The sequence below is a fragment of the Anabrus simplex genome, chromosome 12, assembly GCF_040414725.1.
Source record: "Anabrus simplex isolate iqAnaSimp1 chromosome 12, ASM4041472v1, whole genome shotgun sequence".
Classification (NCBI taxonomy): domain Eukaryota; kingdom Metazoa; phylum Arthropoda; class Insecta; order Orthoptera; family Tettigoniidae; genus Anabrus; species Anabrus simplex.
This window is the reverse complement of record NC_090276.1, coordinates 35,612,000-35,634,465: the sequence shown is the minus strand read 5'-3', so window position 1 is coordinate 35,634,465 and position 22,466 is coordinate 35,612,000. Positions and strand designations below refer to the sequence as shown.

At 40.7% G+C, this 22,466-nt stretch overlaps 1 protein-coding gene across 1 annotated transcript in view; it reads right to left on the bottom strand.

Annotated features, from left to right (window-relative positions):
- LOC136884229 (UDP-glycosyltransferase UGT5) overlaps positions 1-19,145 on the bottom strand; it is a 41,488-nt gene extending 22,343 nt beyond the window's left edge. Inside the window, exons 1-3 of the mRNA XM_067156289.2 lie at positions 19,082-19,145; positions 9,232-10,071; positions 5,188-5,410 (exon numbers count right to left, since the gene is read on the bottom strand). Of these exons, the coding sequence (XP_067012390.2) occupies positions 5,188-5,410; positions 9,232-10,071 (1,063 nt within the window). The 5' untranslated portion in view covers positions 19,082-19,145. The remainder of the gene's footprint in view (positions 1-5,187; positions 5,411-9,231; positions 10,072-19,081) is intronic.
- Positions 19,146-22,466: the final 3,321 nt, after the last annotated feature.

The window sequence follows — 22,466 nt, the reverse complement described above, 5'->3', positions numbered from 1 at the left end:
TACAAGTAGGCAAACTTCTCAGATTAACATCAGAATTAGATCAGCAAAAAATCCAGCTACTCGCCGTACAAGAGACCAGACTCACTGAGTCGGAGACATCAGAATATGGTAACTACCGCATTTTCAAGAGCAAAACTACACGAACAGTAGGAAAAGCCACACCAATGTTAGGCATGGCCTTTTTCGTACACCAAAAGATCGTGTAATCCGTAGAAGAGATCACACCCACAAACAACAGACTAATGACCTTGCGACTTCGCTGTGCAAATCGCCACTACAGCTTTGTAAATGCCCACGCACCCACCAACGACTGCAAAGATCAGAAACAAACAGAAAACTTCTGGAACAAACTTGAAACCACACTCATCAAAATACCTGAAAAAGACACAATCATTCTCCTCGGCGATTTCAACGGTAAAATTGGTAAAGAAAAGTGCTACCGAAAAACCGCAGGAAGATTCTCAGCACACGAAAAGACCAACAAAAACGGCAAACGCCTCATCGAGCTCTGTCAACAACACGACCTGAAAATCATATCAACATCCCTACGGAAAAACCCCAATAAGCTCTTCACATGGGAATCACCCAACGCCTGCTGTGGCAAACACCAGATCGATCATGTCGCCATCTCCTTCCCAGCACAAAAAGAAGTACACAACGTCCAAGTCCGCAGAGGAGCCAACATTGACTCGGACTATCATCTAACGAGAATCAAAGTGAATTTTACCCCAAAACGCTTCTACCAGAAATCCAAGCCAAACAAAAAATTGGACACAACACAAATAAAAACATAAAATCTCAGGGAAACGTGGGAAAAAATCCCAGCCAAAACTTGGAACGAATTCCACGATAAAATCATGAAGAGTGCATCAGAGCAAATCCCACTACAGAAAAAGATCAGACACCCGTATTGGAACACCGAATGTGACCAAGCCATATTGAATAGAAAAAACGCATACGAGAAGTTCATCAGCAACCGTACACCTGAAAACGAAGAAAAACTCCGCGAAGTCCGCAGACAGACCTCTAAACTCATCAGACAAACCAAGAGGAAATACCTGGAGGACCAACTGAAGTCGGCCGAACAGGACTTCCGCAACTACAACACCAGAGATTTTTACAGCGTCTTCCGCAACAGATTAAATGGGTACACGCCCAAGAACCTCTGCTTCAGAAAACAAAACGGAAAATTGGCACTCACAGATGACAAAAACACCAAGGAACTCGCGAGATACTTCGAGTCACTACTCAACTGCCCAGAACCAACGGAAAGGTCTCCACATAAACCCCACCCGAACCTAAACCCAGACTCATCCCCAACTACATAAGAGGAAATACACCGACACAACGACTGAAAAACAACAAGGCATCCGGAGACGACGGCATCGTAGCAGAGCTTCTTAAACATCTAGGAAAGAATTCTCTCCAAGAACTCACACAAATCATACAAGAAATTTGGACAACAGAAAAACTACCAGAAAATTGGACAAACGCCCTCCTCGTTCCACTTCACAAAAAAGGTGACCGAACAGATGTGAACAATTACAGGGGAATTTCCCTGGTGCAAGTCGCATACAAAATCCTCTCCGCAGCCCTCCTCCATAGAACACAGGAACAACTAGAACCACTCATAGGCGAATACCAAGCGGGCTTCAGGCCCCACAGATCCTGTGCAGAACAGATACTGAACCTGAAAACCATCTTGAAACTACGACACACAAGAAAACAACCCACAATCTGCACCTTCGTGGACTTCCAGAAAGCATACGACTCCATTGACCGGCAATCCCTCTTCCAAACACTGAGTGAAGACGGACTGGACAACAAGACTCAAACAATCATCAGCTCACCAACACAACCTCCCAAGTAAAATTCATGGGAAATATATTTGAAAAATTGCAGATAAAAACCGGTGTCCGACAAGAAGATGGACTTTCCCCATTACTCTTTAACATAGCCCTGGACAAAATCATGAGAGATTGGGAACAAGCTCTAAAAGCTCAAGGAAATTGGCAACCATTAAGTATGACAAGAAAACATGTAAAAATCTCCCGTCTGACTTCCGCAGATGATCTCGCGATCCTCGCAACAAACGAACAACAGACAATCAGCCAAATCGATACCCTCAAGAAATGCTCAGAAAAATTGGGCCTACAAATCTCCTTCTCAAAAACCAAGGTCATGTGCAACCACTGCAGCCTCCAAAATTTGAACACGAAATTTTTGGCACAATCGAAAAAATAACTGACATCCGATATCTCGGAGAAATTGTAGTACGAACAGGAAAAGAACAGAAGGCCCTCGAGGTCCGCATCCAGAAAATGAAGAGAGCCCTCGGCCGAATGCAAAACATTTACAACAAAAATGCCTTTCAATCTTCACCAAAATTCGACATTACAACACTGTGATCAAACCTAAAATACTATACGCGAGTTAAACACTGGATCTCCACAGAAAAACAGTCCTCGAAGACATCCTGAAAGAGGAACGTAAAATCATCAGAAAAATTCTCGGCCCAAAACTGACTGACGAAGGATATAGACTGCAATCTCGTACAAAAACCGAGGAGCTCTCGAACCTTGCGGCCGACATCAGAAAAAGACGCCTGAAATTTTACGGACACATCAAACGCCGTCCAGAAAACAGACTGACATCTTACTTGAAGCAACAGAAAACATCAAAACAAATAGGTGGACAACGGAAATCCGCCAAGATCTGGAAAAATCAGGAATCAAAGTGGCCGACATCGCTGACCGAACCTGCTACAGAACGAAAATCAACAAGTGGGAAGTAGAGTCAAAGAGAAACCACAAGAAGAAGACAGGAGCTAAGTGGACAGAAGAACGAAGAACCACGATGAGAGAAAAATTGAAGGCTGCCTGGTAAAGAAGGAAATGCACAACTTCTAAGTGAGCTTTGCGTGATCAGTTTTCTGGTCTTTTTCGCATCTAATAATAATAATAATAATAATAATAATAATAATAATAATAATAATAATAATAATAATAATAATAATAATAATAATAATAATAATCGTAAAAATACTACTACTACTACTACTACTACTACTACTACTACTACTACTACTACTACTACTACTACTACTACTACTAATAATAATAATAATAATAATAATAATAATAATAATAATAATAATAATAATAATATTTTTTCTTCTATCGCATTTTCCCACACCTGTAGGGTCGCGGGTGCGAACTGCGATGTGGGTTTGGCCCTGTTTTACGGTCGGATGCCCATCCTGACGCAACCCTATATGGAGGTATGTAATCACTATTGCATGTTTCTGTGGTGGTATGTAGTATGGTGTGTTGTCTGAATATGAAGAGGAGAGTGTCGGAACATACACAAACACCCATTCCCCGAGCCAGAAGGATAAATCAGAGGCGATTAAAATCCCCGGCCCGGCCTAGAATCGAATCCGGGACCCTCTGAACCGAAGGGCAGTACGCTGACCATTCAGCCAACGAGTCGGAAAATAATAATAATAATAACAATAATAATAATAATAATAATACCGAGGGAGTTGTCCGTGTGGTTAGGGACGCGCGGTTGTGAGCTTGCATCCGGGAGTTAGTGGGTTCGAACCCCATTGTCGGCAGTCCTGAACATGGTTTTCCGTAGTTTCCCATTTCCACATCAGGAAAATCCTGGGGCTGTACCTTAATTAAGGCCACGGCCGTTTCCTTCAAACTCCTAGGCTTATCCCATCCCATCGTCACCATAAAACCTATCTGTGTCGGTGTGATGTAAAACAAATTGTTTAATAATAATAATAATAATAATAATAATAATAATAATAATAATAATAATAATAATAATAATAATAATAATAATAATAATAATGCTCAAGAACAAATACGAGAATTACAGAAACAAGCGGCCAAAATAGGAATGCAAATATCATTTGAAAAAAAGTTGATGACAAACATCATTAATCCCCTCAAAATTATAGATATAGGAGTAAACAAAATAGACAGGATGTTTCATATGACAAAAAATATATACAATAAGAAATCTCTATCCGGGAACTTGAAATTAAGACATTATCAAACAGTGGTCCGCCCAGAAATTTTATATGCAGCAGAAACTCTTAAACTTACAAGAATTAGGGTTCTTGAAATATTAGAAAAAGTTGAAAGAAGAATTTTGAGAAAATATACTGGGACCTATAAGAAACAATAATATCGAATTTGGACTACGATCAAATAGAGAGCTATCTTTAAAAGTTGAAAGACTGACCACTGTAATGAGGAAAAGAAGACTCCAATTTTTGGACACATTTTGTAGTATGAATAACAATAGACTTAACTTAACAAATCTTCACCTTACTGAACAGTTACAAATCCAAGCCAACGTGGTTCATTGAAATTGAAAAGGATATAAAAACGCTGGAATTAAAATAGATACGATAGAAAACAGAGAAAATGTTTCAGAGAAGTAAGACGAAAGACACGATTTCAGGAGAGAAAGAAATTAACAACCCGAAGAAAATGGACTCAAGAGGAAAAGGAACAATATTCTCAGAAAATGAAGGAAGTTTGGAAGCGAAGAAAGTTAAATAGAAAGAAAAGTAACCAAAGTTAATTTATCGTACTCTCAAAAGGGTTATTCGAATAATAATAATAATAATAATAATAATAATAATAATAATAATAATAATAATAATAATAATAATAATAATAATAATAATAATAATAATATTTTGATTGATGCTGTTTCGGGCCATATTAATAGACATGGCACTTTTTCGGGTTTAAAAGAGAAACTGTAGGTATTCTTTACGCATCGCCGAGACTTTGCTCCGGTCCTCAGAAGAGTACTAAGCGAGTAGCTGAGCTATTTGGGTCAAGTAGTTGTCAGCTTGCATTCGTGACGTAATAGGTTCGACCCCACTTTCGGTATCCTACTTCCGGATCCTATTTTTGTACCAACCACCATCCTAGGTTTTTAAAATTAGTTAAACAAAAATGATCTACCAGTTTAATTAAAAAATTCGAATTTGTCAAAATTTTCGATTTTTGCGTCCCAAGCACTTTTATCTTAAGGTTCAACATTTCCCGAATTAATGCTTAGAGCTACACAGTCCACACTACTAAGCCAATTCACTCGGTTATTCAAAGGCAAATTAAAAGAAATCCACTTAGATTTGTATAACTTTGTACTTACAGAGTATTTCATATTGTGGCAGCCATTTCTCAATTTTCACGTTGCTTGGTAAACCTGGTACTTGGTCATCTTCCCACTTCCACAACACTTTGTATGGAAGTTGCAAAAAAGCATCGAGGAGGGCCTGTCTCTTGTCATTGGGGAATGATGAGGAGCGGATCATGGAGCCCATGCTGAAGTAAATCACTCCTTCAGTACAAGAATCCAAGAACTGCTGCAAATTCTGGAAAGTAAAAGTGAATATATGTATGCATTATATTTTGGGTTATGTCACAGTGCTAAATCGAGGGTAGGGGAGGAAGGGACTTTCTCCCCACCGACGATTTTATATCAAGGGTTCCTCTCCACTAAAAGTGCCCGGGGGGGGGGGGGAATTCTTTCATTATAAAATAATGAGGGAAATATAGAACACATACATATTACTGAAATTAATGCTTTTTTTTTTACTGTGTATATTTTCATAAAATCATCAGCAATAATGCACATAATATAGCAATAATAGAATGACTGTTAGACCTTGAGCAATAAAGCAACATAGCGGTGACATTTCTGCACATGTAGTCTATTCTTCATGTTTCACTCTGACAAGTCCATCTAGACCCCGGGCAAAAATACAGGGTGTATCCGTGATGATGTCACAAACTTTGAGCGATGATGAATGACGGCAAATGGATCAATTATTTGAAATAAGGAACCATATTCTGGAAACGATCGAGTCAAAGATTAAGCAACATTCTACTCACTTAAGCTCGTTTACCTGTACAAGTTTCACAAGCTTATTTATTTAGCGTATGGCATACAAATACATTATTACAAATGAACAATAATAGTCAATGAATTAAACTAAAACAAACATCTAGACCTTGTATGTACTCAATGCATTTTGGGGTTGCTAACAGGAAGTCTTCATATGGACCCCCATATGCTCCATTTACAACAATGTTCGAAATAGCGTCCCCCTGAGTCTTTGCAGGCATGGCTTCGTCGCATAAAGTTCTGTAGTACCCGTTCGAATACCCTCGGTGTCGTTCGAACAGCGTCGCAGGCACCGAGAATTCTTGCCAAAAGATCCTCTTTGGTCTCGACAGGTGTCTCATACACATACACAAGGCTTTACACACGGCCCCATAAGAAGAAATCAAGTGGAGTGAGATCAGGTGAATGAGTGGGCCACGACACAGGACGTTAAACAACTTGGATTATTAATAACTTTTGACTCGAACGTTTCCGGACTGGGGTTCCTTACCTCAAATTGATCCATTTACCGTCCTCCACCATCCCTGAAAATTTGTAACATATTCACGGGTACACCCTGTCTAACTTACTTCAAGCCCTCCTCAAGTGCACACCACTCCTGTACTTCTTGGAGAAGGTCTATTTCTGATAGGTAGCCGATAAGACAATATTCACTTAAGGAGTGTACAAACGGAATAACATTCCAATGTTTATTATTCTTTTTATAACAGCAAAATTCAAACAAACATAGCTATAGTTCTTTCCATGTAAAAAAAAGTAAAACAAAACAGTATTGCTCTTATGAAAACAGGGTTGCCATATTGAACGGCTCTGGTCAACACCATCACGCGGAAACGGCGGCACATAAATTTTTGAATTTCAGTATATTTAAGTTCAAGATAAAAAGCGGAAGAAATTAAGCTACAAACTATTTTTATGAACTAACGGAGACGGGGTTTACAGGGGCAATTTTTGGTTTGTACAGAATCAGAGGTAAACTGCGGCACATAAAAAAACTTCAGCATTGAAGTGTAAGGCAAATTGGGGGAGAAAATAGACAAATAATTTTTATGGGTTCGAGGGATGAGGGACGCATTTGATTGCATTTAATAAATTTCTCCAGGCAATAAAGGATAGAAAACCGACGCAACAAATAGATACTGTAGATGACTTCACTGCAGAAGTGAGCTGCTGGCGGTCACAGAGCGAGGGACTACACGAGGCTTGTACCAGAGCAACGCAGAAGGAAAATGAAGGAAGACAACGAAGCGATGGCTGTTCCTGCCATCGTGCTTCTTCCCTATACATATATTAATGAAAAATAAAATGTTATGTAATTATTTTAATAACTCACAGACAAAAATGCTTCATCCTTGTTATCTATCTTTCATAATACATTGCAAGGTATAGTATAATATCCCTTAATCACTTGGAATTATGGGTGTCGGAGAGGAGGTGTGTTCACTCCTTGTAGGTCCATGAGAGCAATACTGTTTTCTCAATGTGGAATGAACTATAGGGGAGAGGTAATTTATTTATTGGGGAATTATGTAACCACTCCCCGCCGGGTACTACCTGAAATAAACACTAGTAATTAAACCTGATGACCTTCCCTCCCCACCATTCCTTTCTGATTTCGCATCCTAGGTTATGTATATAGAAGTCGAAAGCAGGTTCAGTTTACTTTTTGTCTTTCTCGTCTCTTTGTTCGTTTGTTTGTATGTTACTATATCACGGAAAAATGGCTAAACAAAATTTCTCGAAACTCTATGTTTTAAGTTCAGGGATAGCCGAGATGTTCATTTATTAACTCAAGACAAAAATGCCTCATTCTGTTATTAGTATACAGTGGAGTAGTAATAAATGATGTGGTACTTTCATAAGAGTGCAGCCTTGCACTTTCAGCACCAAGTAGAAAACTGGAAACAGAAGCTCGACGAGAATGGGCTACAACTCAACATCCAAAAGTGAGAATATTTAGAATGTGGCCCCCAATCCAATGGCACTATTATCATCAATGGTCATTCCTTACAAATAATAAAAAAAAACCCGCCCATTTGAAATATCTCGGATCTTTTGTTAGATCAGATAATGGTGCTACATCTGACACAGGTGAGGATGAATGCAGTATGGTCCAATTCCCCCTGTGGTTGGGGTGGTAGATTAACACTCACTGCATCCCCTGCTTGTCGTAAGAGGCGACTAAAAGGGGCCTTTCTAATGTTATTTGTTCGGGGCGTCGACCTAGAAAGATCTTTTCCCCGTACTTGCACCATATGAGAGGAACCTGCGTGTATTTTGTAAATGGTGAAGTGTAAAGTCTTGAGTGTGAGGAAAGGAACGTTAAGAACGACACAAACGCCCAGTCCCCAGACCAGGGATATTAAGCTTTTACAGTTTAAAACCCCTGATCCGGCCGGAAATCGAACCTGGGGCCGCCGGGTGACAGGCGGACGCTTTGCCCCCTATACCGCGGGGCCGGACAAAAGGGGCCTTAGGGACTCCTAATTTGGAAGCGTGCACGGAGTCCTTAGCTGAATCCTGAGATTGCTTCCGCTTACAAGAAATTAAATTCTAATTTTAAAAAAATGTAATTCCACTTACTTGCATCTATCCTATCCGACCTCCCTTGGTCAACTTTTGTTCTTTTCCGACTCCAACGGCATTTTGAGGCCTAGGGAGTTTTCACGCCTTTCATGGCCCTTGTCTTTCTTTGGCCGATACCTTCATTTTTCGAAGTGTCGGATCCCTTCCATTCTTTCTCTCAGATTAATGTTATATAGAGGATGGTTGCCTAGTTGTACTTCCTCTTAAAACAATAATCACCAGCACCACCTCCCCGTATGGTCCACGTGGTGTTTTCTTCGGGAAAAAAATATGTCCAAACTACCTCAAGGCTAACATTTACAAGACTTTGATAAGACCAGTTGCTCTCTTTGGAACAGAATGTCACCCTTTGGCAAGGAAATATGGACAGATCCTCTATGCTATGGAGATGAGGATGTTGAAATGGTCTCTGGAGCTGACCCTCTTGGACCATGTCAGGAATGAAGATGTGCGACGTAGACTTGGTGTGGCTCCAGTCGTAAAGAGAGACTCGAATCCGGTGGTGTAGTCATGTCATATGAAGCCAAATGGCTTTGATGCACCCGAACAGCGGACCCACTTGATGGGAAAAGCGCTAGGAAAGAGAGAGAGTGGCGTAGCAATATTGTCCGAGTCCTTAGTTGAATGGTCGGTTAAAAAGTCTCGTCCCATTGATCCACAGAGGGGAGCTCAATGGATGGTAAAAATGGAAAATTTTCTTACCTTAGACAGCGGTTTGGATGGCTTCAGGTGTATACCTCCAACCTCTATGATTCCTGGGACGTATGGACGAGGTCTGTTCAAGGAAAAATGCGTATTTAATAACAGAAGACTGGTGTTCTTGGCTATTTCCTTCAAAGGTGGCAAATCGTCACCGAAGAATTCTTTGGCAACTGGATGAGCTCGATTTTCGAAAAAGAAGTCGTAGGTGAAGTAAAGTGCTATGTAATGGACAGTACTATACAATCTTTGTGCAAAAGTCTTCACATCTGAAGCAGCTTCAAATAAATTAGTAATGTAAGATGGATCTTGTGGGTTAGCGAATCTCTCACTTGCCCACGGCATTAATCCATGAGACGAAAAAGAAATGAATGGACATTTAAATTTATGGACAAATCCTAAATAACAGTCCGTATTGAACACTTCTGTAATAATAAGATCGAACTTTTGATCTGATTTTATAAGTTGCTGCACGTTTTCATGGGATAAAGTTGTTCTGCAGTCTTGTGGGCCCTCGACTGCGAACTCGAACATATCAGCGAATGGTAATCTCTCCTTCCAGTAGTTTTCTAAATAGAAGCTATTGAAGGCATATTCTTTGTTGACAGATCCTAGTACACTAATATCAGTGTAGTTAGCAAGAGGTTTTGTCCGAGGAAAATGGCTCACTACAACCACATCATGTCCTCTTCTTGCAAGAACTTCCAGGTAAGGTTCAAATACATTAAAGTGGCTCTTTCCAATGTATGGGAAGAGGGCTAAGATCCTTGCCGAAGAAGTCTCTTCTACATTGAAACTCAATGCGATGAAGGTCGTCAGTGTCAGGACCACCGACAGTTTCATCTGAAAAAAAATAAAGAGGAAGATCAGGTGACTGCGCAAGCACATTTACTATGGTCATCTGACGAGAAGTCACGTGGATGCGGGGTAAGGCTACGGCCACACTTGCATGATTTCACGCTGCGTTACTGCGTGTTTTTCACGCAGCTCGACGACCTAGGAGGTGAGTGACCACTTGCATTTTGTCACGTTGGATTTCTGCGTGTTTTTCACGCAGAGGGACGACATGGCATATAGCTACACTTGTGTGTTCGCAAGGCGTGATTTTATTAGTGTGTTGCATATTGTGAAGTAGCAAAACATCGCCATTGCTTCGCACAGGGAAGGAATTCCATTATATAATAACTCCGTTGTTGCGTTATATTCTGCGTTGTTGTTTGCCGTCGTCGTCAGTGAAAATATTGGATTCATCCTATAATAAGTGACAGGTCGTAGAGTGGACAAATTTGTGCCCCTACACAATAAACTATAAGTAATAATGTTATTTGTTTTACGTCCCACTAACTACTCTTTTACGGTTTTCGGAGACGCCGAGGTGCCGGAATTTAGTCCCGCAGGAGTTCTTTTACGTGCCAGTAAATCTACCGACACGAGGCTGACGTATTCGAGCACCTTCAAATACCACCGGACTGAGCCAGGATCGAACCTGCCAAGTTGGGGTCAGAAGGCCAGCGCCTTAATCGTCTGAGCCACTCAGCCCGGCATAAATAAATTTAAAAAACTAATCAATCAATCAATCAATCAATACTGATCTGCATTTAGGGCAGTCGCCCAGGTGGCAGATTCCCTATCTGTTGCTTTCCTAGCCTTTTCCGAAATGATTTCAAAGAAATTGGAAATTTATTGAACATCTCCCTTGGTAAGTTATTCCAATCCCTAACTCCCCTTCCTATAAATGAATATTTGCCCCAGTTTGTCCTCTTGAATTCCAACTTTATCTTCATATTGTGATCTTTCCTACTTTTATAAACGCCATTCAAACGTATTCGTCTACTAATGTCATTCCACGCCATCTCTCCGCTGACAGCTCGGAACATACCACTTAGTCGAGCAGCTCTTCTTCTTTCTCTCAATTCTTCCCAACCCAAACATTGCAACATTTTTGTGACGCTACTCTTTTGTCGGAAATCACTCAGAACAAATCGAGCTGCTTTTCTTTGGATTTTTTCCAGTTCTTGAATCAGGTAATCCTGGTGAGGGTCCCATACACTGGAACCATACTCTAGTTGGGGTCTTACCAGAGACTTATATGCACTCTCCTTTACATCCTTACTACAACCCCTAAACACCCTCATAACCATGTGCAGAGATCGGTACCCTTTATTTACAATCCAATTTATGTGATTACCCCAATGGAGATCTTTCCGTATATTAACACCTAGATACTTACAATGATCCCCAAAAGGAACTTTCACCCCATCAACGCAGTAATTAAAACTGAGAGGACTTTTCCTATTTGTGAAACTCACAACCTGACTTTTAACCCCGTTTATCAACATACCATTGCCTGCTGTCCATCTCACAACATTTTCGAGGTCACGTTGCAGTTGCTCACAATCTTGTAACTTATTTATCACTCTATAGAGAATAACATCATCCGCAAGAAGCCTTACCTCCGATTCCACTCATTTACTCATATCATTTATATATATAAGAAAACATAAAGGACCGATAACACTGCCCTGAGGAACTCCCCTCTCAACTATTACAGGGTCAGACAAAGCTTCACCTACTCTAACTCTCTGATATCTATTTTCTAGAAATATAGCAACCCATTCAGTCACTCTTTTGTCTAGTCCAATTGCACTCATTTTTGCCAGTAGTCTCCCATGATCCACCCTATCAAATGCTTTAGACAGGTCAGTCGCGATACAGTCCATTTGACCTCCAGAATCCAAGATATCTGCTATATCTTGCTGGAATCCTACAAGTTGAGCTTCAGTGGAATAACCTTTCCTAAAACCGAATTGCCTTCTATCGAACCAGTTACTAATTTCACAAACATGTCTAATATAGTCAGAAAGAATGCCTTCCCAAAGCTTACATACAATGCATGTCAAACTTACTGGCCTGTAATTTTCAGCTTTATGTCTATCACCCTTTCCTCTATACACAGGGGCTACTATAGCAACTCTCCATTCATCTGGTATAGCTCCTCCGACCAAACAATAATCAAATAAGTACTTCAGAAATGGTACTATATCCCAACCCATTGTCTTTAGTATATCCCCAGAAATCTGATCAATTCCAGCCGCTTTTCTAGTTTTCAACTTTTGTATCTTATTGTAAATGTCATTGTTATCATATGTAAATTTTATTACTTCTTTGGCCTTAGTCACCTCCTCTATCTCGACATTTTCCTTGTAACCAACAATCTTTACATACTGCTGACTGAATACTTCTGCCTTTTGAAGATCCTCACATAAGAAACCAATAAACATGATATAGGCTTTTGAGCTTATGTCGTGTCAAGAAAATAAGGTGAAATTCTTTGCATTTCTGCAGAGAACTTTGCTCTGCGTCTTCAGAAGAAAATCTCGACTGTTTACGAGAAAGGCTCCTCAAACAATGAGGTCTGAATTTAGACGTTATAATAGAAGTGGAAGTGGTACGTTCATGTGTCACCAGATGGCTCACCGCACGCGGTACAGCGCTAGCGTTCGTGGTGGAAGCTGATGGAACCATCAGAATCAGTCTGAGAGAGACACATAACATAACAGGTGTACACTGATTCTGATGGTTCCATCAGCTTCCACTTCGAACGCTAGCGCTGTACCGCTTCCGGTGAGCCATCTGGTGACAAATGAACGTACCACTTCCATTTCTATTATAACGCCTAATTTTAAACCTCATTGAGAAGCCTTTCCCGTGAACAGTCGAGATTTCCTTCTGAAGACGCAGAGCGAAGTTCTCTACCAAACGTAAAGAATTTCACCTTATTTTATTGACACGGCATAAGCCCAAAATTCTATATCATATCTGTAAGTACGGGCCGTGAAAGCATCAATGGCAACATTGAAAGGAACCAAGATAATTATTTTGACTTTTACAGAATGTCTACGACCTCATTTGAAATGCTTTTGTGTTTGTTGAAAAATGCTCTCAGGAAATGAAACAACGTCTCCCCCAACACAGCGCACATTGCTAGTAACCACCCAACTCTCTTCATGTCTCTGTTTTTAAACTCTTGGTCCTGTGTATCATGAAGGCACGAGTACTTTTGTACCTTCAAAATTATTAATTCACTGTCTAATTCCATTCTGCAAAGTGAAAGTACAAAACGAACGCTGATGGACCACGCGCAGTATTCAAACAGGAGCACAATACGGCAGCGTCATCTTCCCGCAAGTTTGGCCAGGCACTGAACGGGAAAACACGCGAACAAAATGGAACTCGGCCTATTCTGGAGGGGGAGACCTTGAAGACGCGTCTTTTCTCTTATCCCGCGGTGGGAAATAACGCTGGGTGTGGCCAGTCCCGTCCTAGTTAGTGCTGTGCATTTTTGACGCGGATTTCACGCGGTAACGCAGCAAGTGTGGCCGTAGCCTAAGGGGTACGAGGGTTACCTACGGTTGCTGCGCATGCGCCATCTCAAGTCTCAAGACTTGACAATAAACATCCGTCCCGTTCGCGACGACTGTTGCGAACTGAGATGCTGGTGTGAAGTTTCAATGTGGTGGTACAATTGTGCCTTAGTTATACATTTACTATAAGTATTGCATAATGAACAGTTTAATAATGAACATGCGTCTGTTTCAGAGAGCTCATGTCGTACGACTTCACCCGTATAATTTTTCTTGTAAGCAAAGCAAAGCAGGCCATGAAGGCCCCTGGAAGAGTGGAAGATTGTTAACCTCGGCACGTGATGGGGTAGAGTGGTTAGCTCTACGCTCGGCCGCCTTTGCCCCCAGGAATTAGCCTGGTACTCATTTTTGGTGTAGGCTGAGTGAACCTCAGGACCATATGCACCTCCGGAAGTGGCAATCTCGTTTCTTAAATTTTACGACATCCTGATGGGGATTCGAACCCACGTCCTTACGGGCGAACCGAGCAAGCCTTTACCGCCTCGGCCAGGCAGCCCCTATAATTTTTCTTCTACCATAAATAAATTGCTAGTTGCTTTACGTCGCACCGACACAGATAGGACTTATGGCGACGATGGGACAGGGAACGGCTAGGAGTGAGAAGGAAGCGGCCGTGGCCTTAATTAAGGTACAGCCCCAGCATTTGCCTGATGTGAAAATGGGAAACCACGGAAAACCATTTTCAGGACTGCCGACAGTGGGGTTCGAACCTACTATCTCCCGAATACTGGATACTGGCCGCACTTAAGCGACTGCAGCTATCGAGCTCGGTCATAAATAAATTAATATACTAACTTTCCATATTGATATTATAGATAACATGGCATTACTTAATTTTACTTAATCGATCCTCTTGTACCGGCTTGTGTCGAGGTTTGACAGACAGATCGTCATGTTTTCTTCTTTTCTATACTTGATCGGGGTATTATCAAACTCACTCCTCTAGATTTCAGAAAAGACGTTATGTGGTCTTCTCATTTCTTCGTTGTCTGCCTCTCGTTAACTTAATAGCAAATAGGAATGCGTGTTTTGCTGCACGGACACTCAACCGTGTAGTGATCCGTGCGCGCATGTGCGAGTGAATGAATGGGACTTCGCAACACAGCTGTAACGAGACAAGCTTAAAGCCGTGACCAGGCCAGTGAGTAACGTTGGACGTTATTTTTAACTGTCACTTTTCACAGTTACTTTCTTGTAGCAGTGACAGGTGTAGCAGTTACACCAAAATAACCGTTTTTCACACCTCTACTATCCCATATACCACTCTGGGCGCTTTATGTAAAGAAACAAAAGACGCGCACTGCTAAATGCGTTCAGAAATTTAATGGAAACGTGTTAGTTTGTCTTTAACAATTGTTTCGTAACACACATATTGGAAATGTGTTCGTGAAACAGGGGACTTTTAACCGAAGTGTTAAATTAATAACAATTGTTAGTTAACATGTGTTAACTTAACACAGAGTTGAAGAAACCGGGCATCACTTTGATATGGGATGCATGGTTCATGAATGCTCTTCTTTTCCCGGTCAACGTCCTTGGCCTGGGATAAATTTGGACCTTTTCTTGGTGTTCCCTGTTCGAGATCTACAGCCTCGATTCAATACTCCTTCCCCTTCGCTGCGTTTGTGCGGTTTCTGCCACTCTACTCTGCATTATCTGATGCGTATGTGCGAGTGGCGTTCTCCGTCTCTACTTGCATTTACCGCTCGAGCAACCTCTCCTCCCCCCCCAAAAAAAAACCTTCTGTGGCGGTGTTCATCACCACCACAAGCAGGGGGAAGAAAGATACAAATGAGATGATTACAGAAGAAAAAAGAAAAAAGGAAAGAAAGGAAAAAAGGAGGCATCTTAATTTTTCGTCGCAGTTTGTAACCTTAGCAATACCAAGATATTTTTGTCCCGTGCATTACCAACGGCGGGTTCTGAGGAGCCCACTAAGACATTTTTGTTTACTTTATTCTGAATCACAAGTGAGGTGTCTAGATATTTTATTGTATTTGTATTTTGTATTGTATTTTTATTGTATTTTATTGCATTAATTGTATTAATTTGATCTGATTCATCCAAAACTTTGAGTCCAATGCGCTGGAACTAATGAACATTTTATTATTATTATTTATTTCATGCCTTCATTTGTGGCGAAGTTAAGGCTCACGGCCCTCTCTTACACTTAACCACATATCTAATAAACTTCATAAAACAGAATAGTGAAATAATATAACAAAATATAAATCCTAACCTCATTCATTCTTCCATTCATACTGCCATTCATACAAGCTGGTTATAAATTTAATAGGTAATCTGGGCAAGACCGCTTGAAAGAAGCTAAGGAAGTGCAATTCCTAACACTAACTGGAAGGGAATTCTATAGCCTTGCACCAGACACTTGAAAGGAGCGGTTAAATGAAGATGAGCGATGCACAGGAATTGAGAGTGTAGTAGTCGATCGTGTGTTATGTTCATGAGAGGAGGAGAGTAAATTAAACTTTGAGGATAAATACTGGGGTTTAGATTCATTCAACAGACGAAATACGAGAGTTGCAATGTGAAGATGTCGTAGTTTATCGATTTTTAACCAGGAGAGAATTTCATAATAGGGGGAGATATGAGTTGAAAATTTAATTGAAAATATAAACCTAATGCATGAGTTCAGTGCCTTCTGTAATTTTAATGTCTGTTCCATGGTGGCATCTATCATTACAATATCACAATAATTAAATATGGGAAATATGAGGGTCTAGATAAGTTTAATTTTCAAGCTTAGTGGAAGAAGTGGATGGCGAGTTTTGAGAGGGTGAAGTGACGAGTGAATTTTCCTACAGATGCTTGTAATGTGCTCACTCCAATCTAGTGTGTCACTTATGATAATCCCAAGATTTTTTATCGACTTCTGAAATGGTGAAGAGGGTGAAGTGACGAGTGAATTTTCCTACAGATGCTTGTAATGTGCTCACTCCAATCTAGTGTGTCACTTATGATAATCCCAAGATTTTTTACCGACTTCTGAAATGGTATAGCTACACCACAAAGCAAAAGTGAAGGCAATTATTATTAAGGATATTTAACTGCCTTTGTTGCCCTATTATAATAGCTTGTGTCTTTTTAGGATTAATAAATAAACAGTTCTTAATAGAATAGGAGCTAATCAGATTTAAAATAGAATTTATCTGATGAATTCCAAACTCAATATCAATAGCTTCACAGTGATAATATATTTATAGATCATCTGCATATAAATGATACTTGCAGTTACTGAACTGAGAAGATATATCATTGATATATAGAGTAAACAGAAGAGGTCCAAGCACAGATCCCTGTGGGACACCTGTTTGCTTCGTCTTCCAGTCTGTGGTGATGCCGTTTATGACAACACGTTGTCGCCTATTGGTGAGGTATAAAGCAAAGAGCTGAATAGCAGAGTGACTCAGATTAAATCTTTGTAATTTCGCTAATAATATGTCAATATTTACTGTGTCAAACGCACTACTGAAGTCAAGTAAAATAAGTATAGTCACTTTCCGCTCATCTATAGCTCGTCTAACGTCGTCTGTAATTCTTAGTAGTGCCGTCCCTGTGCTATTGAAACCAGATTGGAAGGGGTCACGCAGAGAATATTTTTCCAGGTATTGTTCAAGTTGGCTATAGATCAATTTTTCTAGAGCTTTAGACAGTGCTGAAAGAATTCACACAGGACGAAAGTCGGATGCTACATTAGCTGGCGACCTTTTTGGAACTGGGACAACTTGTGTATCTTTCCACTTTGTCGGAAAATAACTACGGGAGAGGCATGCATTAAATAAGTCAGTAATAACCGGCAATATTATATCCATAATGTTAGTAATAAAGAAAATAGGGTTTTCATCAGCCCCCGTTGCATGAGATTTAATTGAAATCAGTAGTCGTCTCACTTCAGACTCTGAAACAGTTCGAAATTCGAAACATGGGCGATCAGATGATTGTTGTCGTGTTATAGACATGATGGTGGCCTGCACTATATCGTGTTTAGGAGTAAAAGCATCTGTTGAAAAGTGTCTATTAATCTCGTCAACCGGTATTTCTGGTTTAGCATGGTTCACAGGAGGCCTTCCAATACCTAATGAACGAAGTTGTCGCCAAGTACTACCAGCGTTTATATTATTGGATAGACGCCGGAAGTAATCGAATTTCTTATTGCGGATAATTTGTTTAATTCGATTTCGCAGTACACGGTATTGTTCAAATGTGTTAGCTGATATATTTCGTTTGTAACGTCTATATAACGAATCACTCTGAGCCATCAGAGATTTAATTTCAGTTGTCAGCCACGGACAGGGTGGGCGTGTTACTTTCACACAGCGCTTAGGAGCATGCTTATTGTAAAGTCCATGAATATGAGAATTAATATTTTCCATTTTTTCATCTATATCATTCATTAGTATTATGTCACCCCAAGGACATTTGCATGCACCTTCTTTTAGGTGATGGAAATCTATATTTTTAAAGTCTCTAAAAGACACGTATTTCGTACTCTAATAATTGAGGTCTTAGCAGTGACTTAAACGCCCTCTCTTTTACATCCTTATTACTATCTCTAAATACCCTCATAACCATGTGCAGAGATCTGTATTCTTTATTTACAATCCTGTTTGTGTGATTACCTCAATAAAGATCTTTGCTTAATTAACATCTAGGTCAGGAATGGCAAACCTTTACCGACCACCATGTCATTTAAGGTCTTGTTTATTTTTTTTTTACTGTATTATGTGCCATTGGTTATTTTCCTTTTAAAATCATCAACGAAACTTCTCATTTGACTTCATTTAGGTATTTGATTGCATTGCATATAGGCCTAAATCCATTCGACAGAACATTTCATGATTTTATTTTTCAAAATTACATTTTAAAACAGGTAGATTTTAAGAATAATGTATATGTTTGCTTTAAACTAACACAATTTGTAAAAAAAATATATGGTCATGGATTTAATTGAGATAGTGGGTTCGAGCCCCACTGTCGGCAGCCCTGAAGATGGTTTCCCGTGGTTTCCCACTTTCACACGAGGCCGGTTCCTTTCTACTCCCAGCCTTTTCCTGTCCCATCGTCGCCATACGACCTATCTGTGTCGGTGCGACGTAAAGCCAATTCTAAAAAATAAAATAAATTGAGATATACTTCTTTATTTAAGTGTAATGTTAAAAATATGCTATGTTGCTAGATTTTCAACCTATTTATTACATGTTAAAAACATGTGTACCACATGAGTGCTGTTCGCGTGTCATAGGTTCGGCATCCCTGACCTAGGTACTTACAGCGATTCCCATGATCCACATTACCGGCCACTATACAGTTATTACACTGACGTCTAAGACCTCACTTGAGGGTACTATGGACTATGGTAGAAGGGAATATTAGGCTGAACAAATATGAATGTACTGCAGTGTACAAATTACCTTGGCTAGCTGCAAATAATCCAATCTCTTTCACTCCTGATAATAACTGACTGTATGCTATCTTATCACACTCACATGTGAACGAGATGAAGTGGTAACGTGTCCTATGACGCAGCAACACTGTCCGGCTGGTTCTCCACTATAAGTACCAGAGATTCGCTGGCAAATATTTGCTTTGAGTAGGAACTGTGCTTGAGGAGAGGATAGGAAGGAGCTGTGAAGAATACGGAATGAAAACCATGGAGCTAGATTTAGAACAAGAAGTGTTTATTGTTTTAAATGTATTAATTTTCTCGTAAATATATCAGTGTCTTGGGAGGTTGTGTATAGAACTAATAAACAACTCAGAGGCTACTGCTTCAGTTCTCGTTGAGGAAATATACATTGTGTTAAGATTGATCGCGTATCGTTGTAGAAACAGCTTGTAAGTTAACAAAACTAAACCCTGCTTACAGTACCTGTTTCTTAGTTTTGTAGGTACGTTGACAGAGAACGCTTTCTCAGCCCAATTTGTATGTTATCCCTAGGGCTTAGGGGTATATGCACAAGAATGCTTATCGAACAGGTAGGCCGTGCGGTTAGGGACGCGTAGCTGTCGGCCTGCATTCGAGAAGTAGTGGGTTCCAACCTCACGTCGGCAGTCCGTAGTTCCCCATTTTCACACCGGTTGTACCTTAATTAAGGCCATGGTCGCTTTTCTCCCACTCCTATCCCTTTTCTATCCCATCGTTCGACTTGTTGGCTGAACGGTCAGCGTACTAGGCCTTCGGTTCAGAGGGTTCCGGGTTCGATTCCCGGCCGGGTTGGGGATTTTAACCTTAATTGGTTAATTCCTGCGGCACGGGGACTGGGTGTATGTGTTGTATTCATCATCATTTCATCCTCATCATGACGCGCAGGTCTCCTACGGGAGTCAGATAGAAAGACCTGCACCTGGCGAGCCGAACCCGTCCTGGGATATCCCGGCACTAAAAGCCATGCGACATTTCATTTCTATCCCATAAGACCTGCCATTTGTAGTTGCGACGTAAAGGCAACTGTAAAAAAAATGAAGCTTATAAAATCTTCTTCTTCTTGTCCTTAATCTCATTTTGCTGGATTCGGCAATTGATATGGATTTGACCCAGTTTTACGGTCGGGTGCCCGTCCTGACACCGGCCCTATATGGAAGGATGGATGAATTTTTTGTGTGCTGGATGATCTAGCTTCACCTATAAATCTTGGTGCTGATTTCATGTTGCATGCCGCCTCCTCTGCAAATAATGGAACCTTTTTCAGATACATTCTGTAGAAAATAACTGGTGCGAGAATATTGATAGAGAACACTACAGGTTGCTCAAAATTCCTGCATTCGTTTTATCTTCAGTGTGAAACCGTGTGAACGTATCACTCCGTATCTTAACAAACTCGCATTAATAAACCTGCAAACGAAAAGGCAACTTCAAGCCTAGGGTCAACCACACAGCACACTCTACATCTCTACATCCACCTTTACCAAGTTCACAGGGACTCTTCAACACAACACCCCTGTCATAACAGAAACCTTCCGATCATCCCTGCACCTCCCCCTAAACTCTTCTAGGGACTCTTCAACACAACACCCCTGTCATAACAGAAACATTCGATCTTCCCTGCACCTCCCCCTAAACTCTTCTAGGGACTCTTCAACACAACACCCTGTCATAACAGAAACCTTCCGATCATCCCTGCACCTCCCCCTAAACTCTTCTAGGGACTCTTCAACACAACACGCCTGTCATAACAGAAACATTCGATCATCCCTGCACCTTCCCCTAAACTCTTCTAGGGACTCTTCAACACAACACGCCTGTCATAACAGAAACATTCGATCTTCCCTGCACCTCCCCCTAAACTCTTCTAGGGACTCTTCAACACAACACGCCTGTCATAACAGAAACCTTCCGATCATCCCTGCACCTTCCCCTAAACTCTTCTAGGGACTCTTCAACACAACACGCCTGTCATAACAGAAACATTCGATCATCCCTGCACCTCCCCCTAAACTCTTCTCTCACTTCTTCACAGTACTGTAGATGCTGCGCGGTTCTGGAGCTCCATACGAGATAAGTTACAGAGACTGACATCAGGCTCGTCATTCACAAACCACTACAAGAAATATTTACTTTCCATTTAATTATGACTATTATTATGGTTCAATTGTGAGTTCGTCTACGTATAAATATTATTCACATAGTCAAATTCTTAATACAGTTACCTTTATGTCATGTGTCAATTCTAAGAATTATTTCCTAGTTACTTTAATTATATCAGTTTCATGTACATGTTAACCTTGGTTTCGTGAAAATAAATCAATCACTGGCCATATCTCATAGTCAGTCGGCAGGTTGATTCAATGTCCTGACAATATAAACACTCACTACAACATGGACATACTATGTGAATATCTTCGACGTTACATGTAGCGTGTCGACAGATGAAGGAAGTAATTGCACATCGCAATCGCAGTGAAATAACCATAAACGGTACTAAGTAGATGGTTAACGCGCAGGGTTCGATTCCCGGCAGGGTCGGGAATTTTAACCATCATTGGTTAATTTCGCTGGCCTGGGGGCTGGGTGTATATGTATAGTTTTCATCATCATTTCATCCTCATAACGACGCTCAAGTCGCCTACGGGAGTCAAATCAAAAGACCACCACCTGGCGAGCCGAACATGTCCTCGGACACTCTCGGCACTAAAAGTGATATTTCATTTCATTCACTAAGTAGATAGCGCCCCTCGTACACACCATTTCATGATAAAGTAAATGGTTACCGGATATTTGCGGTCACTGAGATATACTTGTACCCACTCACGGAAGTTCCCCAGCAGTCACAGGAGACTTGGGGTCACTCCAGCAGAGAGTGGGCTTCATTACCTTAATCTTGGGGTATCCCTGCTAACCTGCCTAGGCTCCTGCTCGCTCGCTTCGAGAACAACATTCTTCTCTCGCGCCGCTATTATTTAGAGACACAATGTCTTAAAGTTGACGCATCGTTGACACACGTTTAAAAACGGGCACTTCTTGCGTTTCACCTGCGATAAAAATAATAAAATATAAATTACACATTCCAAATTTATATGACCTAACGTGAAATGAAACGAGGAAAATGATGGTGTTATTGAATTTTCTATAAGCCTATTGCTTCTTTCATAAACAATCTCCAAAATCGAGTACTCATAATTTTTTAGTCGAATAGAGTGATGACCTTACTTCTCCGTAGGCAGATACCACTTGCACCTCGGCCGGCACAACCCACTGTATCCCTTTCCTGTCGTAAAAGGCGACTAAAAGGGCCCCAGGGGCTCTCAACTTGGGAGCGTGGGTTGGCGACCATGGGCCCCTTAGCTGATTCCTTGCAT